Here is a 2497-nt window from a genome sequence, read left to right as displayed (position 1 = left end):
ATTTCTTATATAATGTGCCACACTCTAAATTTTTCACTTATTGTTTATCAAAATTTTCAAAGTTCCCTGATTTCTCTAGATATTTTTATTTGTCTCAATTTGATAAACTAAATTATGCTAAGGTACGAATTACTGCAAACTGTTCAATACAGCAACTCACCTGAAAAACCAAAATCTCTCAAAGGAAATGGAGAGGCAGTAGTGTCCTATTTTTTAAAGGGATAATTCGAGGAACTAGAACTTCAAACGGTGTGGCAATGAAGCAAAGATCTTCCCTGTACTCTTTCAATCATACTCTTAGTCAACTGCTTCCACCATTAGTCATAAAGCTGTCTGAGTACATGAAGGCTAAGTGCTGTGCCTGGATGTACTTACAGGTCACCGTGGATGAGTCCATAGATCTGTGGCATGCTCTGATGATAGATTCCTCTCAAAATCACTATGAGTAGAATCACCACAAAAGCTGGAAGTCCCCAACTCAGAAGGAAAAACAGCAGATATCGCCTCTCTGTATGTTCATCATTCATCACCAGTACATACCAGAAATTCACAGACTAAGAAAAGAAACAGAACATAAAATAAGCATGCTCTGGTCTAATGGCCCAGGACACAAACTCACCTGGTTTAGGCATAATTATTGGTCAGCAAAAGGCTAGGATATACTTAATAATTATAGTTTTGTATTGATTTTTTCAGTTAGTTCATACATTTATACTTTCATATACCCAAGACATTCAGGATGTCTCAAAAGTCTGAAAACACTGGGAAAAAACGTTAATTTATTGTATTTTTTATTTTCTTAATTTGCTTTGATTTAATCTCAGTTATAATCTGTGATCGTTCTGTAAATGTGTCTCCGAAGAAACATACAATATTCAAACCTACTTCCCAGGTGAACAATTTCATGATGATAATGAAGTAAATAGCTCTATATTTCCAGAGTTTTAGATAATTTTTATCTATTGAGGGCTTATCATATGGCAGGGCCAGGTATTGTTCTAGGCCTCTGAGCAGGAGATATAGACAAGTAAACAGAAAATAACTGTACAGTGAGAAAAGTACTGTGATGGGGTAGGTTTTGTGGTTGTTTTTTCTTTCTCGGTTTATCATCTCTTCTTTTTGCTCATGTACTTGACAAATATATGAGTATTTACTAAATTTAGGGGACCAGTCTAGGCACTGGGGATATAGCAGTGAAAGAGATGGAAGGAGGTATTTACTTTCTCAAATCTTAGTTTCCAAAAAAGTGGGAAAAATAATTAAGAGGAATATTTATTTTATATGTTATTTCTTATCTTACTAAGATAAAAATATAAAAGGAACAAGTGTATACAGAGTGGAGGGGGTGAGGGGACATATTAGATAGAATAAGGAAACTGAGGCCTGGAAATATTATTGGCCCCAGACCCCATACCAACCTTGTATCTAAGCCAAATCCAGAATGTTTATACTCTGCTTTCTAGTGTTCTCTTTCCATAGGGAACACTTATTTTCAATTATAATTTAGTATAAGAACAACACTGAATGTAATATCATACATACTTCACACAATAATATTATTCACTGGATAAATCCCCCTTCTCAATTTCACATGGTGTAGAGTATGAGTACAGATGAATTATACACACAAACACACAAATACACACAGACACACACACATGCACGCACACACACACACACGTGGAATAATCTTGGAAAGTAACAACAATCTCAGAGCCTCAATTTCTTCCTGTGTACAATGAGAATATTTAAAGATTAAATGAGATATTACATACAAAGTGCTGAGCACCAAAAAAATGGTACCACTTCCCTTAAATCTCCTATTAAGATGACAGATAATATAAAAGACAAGATAGTTTAAGACCAAAAGTAAGCGGTGATACAACGGAAACTCTATGTGAAAATAAGCACGGCTGCTGTCCGTGGAAAAGCTTTCAGATGCTTTTTGCTGATATTTCCAAGTAAGATTCCACCTGGACACCAAATTAGCCTTGAGGAATTAGTATTGATTTGGCTAAACGAAGAAAGGATAAATATGTTTGGTTACTTGGAGATTTTGGTCTCTGAATTTTATTTCCTGTCAGCACTCCTTGTATTTATGTACATCTGCTTATATCTGTAATTGTGAAGCATGTTATGAGTTGTAGCTTACATAACTTTGTTCTAACTTCTTTTTTTAGAATTTTTAAAAATTAGTTTCAAGTATACAGTACATTGGTTAGATATCTACATAGTTCGGAAAATGGCCCCCTGCAATTGCTCCCTCCCTCCCATGGCCCTCCTCCTAGCCAACGTATTCATTCTAATTGCATTCCCTATGCTGTGCTCCTCATCCCCGCATCTATCCATCAGCTATGCATTTGTACTTCTTTAACCCTTCACCCCATTCTCTCCCAGATCCCCAAACTCCCTTCCCATCTGCCCATCACTAAATTGTCCACTATATTTGTGAGTCTGTTTTTGATTAGTTTGTTCTTTTTATTCCTTAGATTCTGCA

General features: G+C 35.7%; 1 protein-coding gene across 1 annotated transcript in view; it reads right to left on the bottom strand.

The window, feature by feature from the left end:
• ADGRV1 (adhesion G protein-coupled receptor V1) overlaps positions 1-2497 on the bottom strand; it is a 494515-nt gene that overhangs the window by 165997 nt on the left and 326021 nt on the right. The window contains exon 88 of the mRNA XM_023522723.1: positions 376-554. Coding sequence (XP_023378491.1) covers positions 376-554 — 179 coding nt within the window. The remainder of the gene's footprint in view (positions 1-375; positions 555-2497) is intronic.

The sequence above is a fragment of the Pteropus vampyrus genome, unplaced genomic scaffold (assembly GCF_000151845.1).
Source record: "Pteropus vampyrus isolate Shadow unplaced genomic scaffold, Pvam_2.0 Scaffold11, whole genome shotgun sequence".
Classification (NCBI taxonomy): Eukaryota; Metazoa; Chordata; class Mammalia; order Chiroptera; family Pteropodidae; genus Pteropus; species Pteropus vampyrus.
Note: the sequence above shows the minus strand (reverse complement) of the source record. Positions and strands in the feature narration are given on the sequence as shown.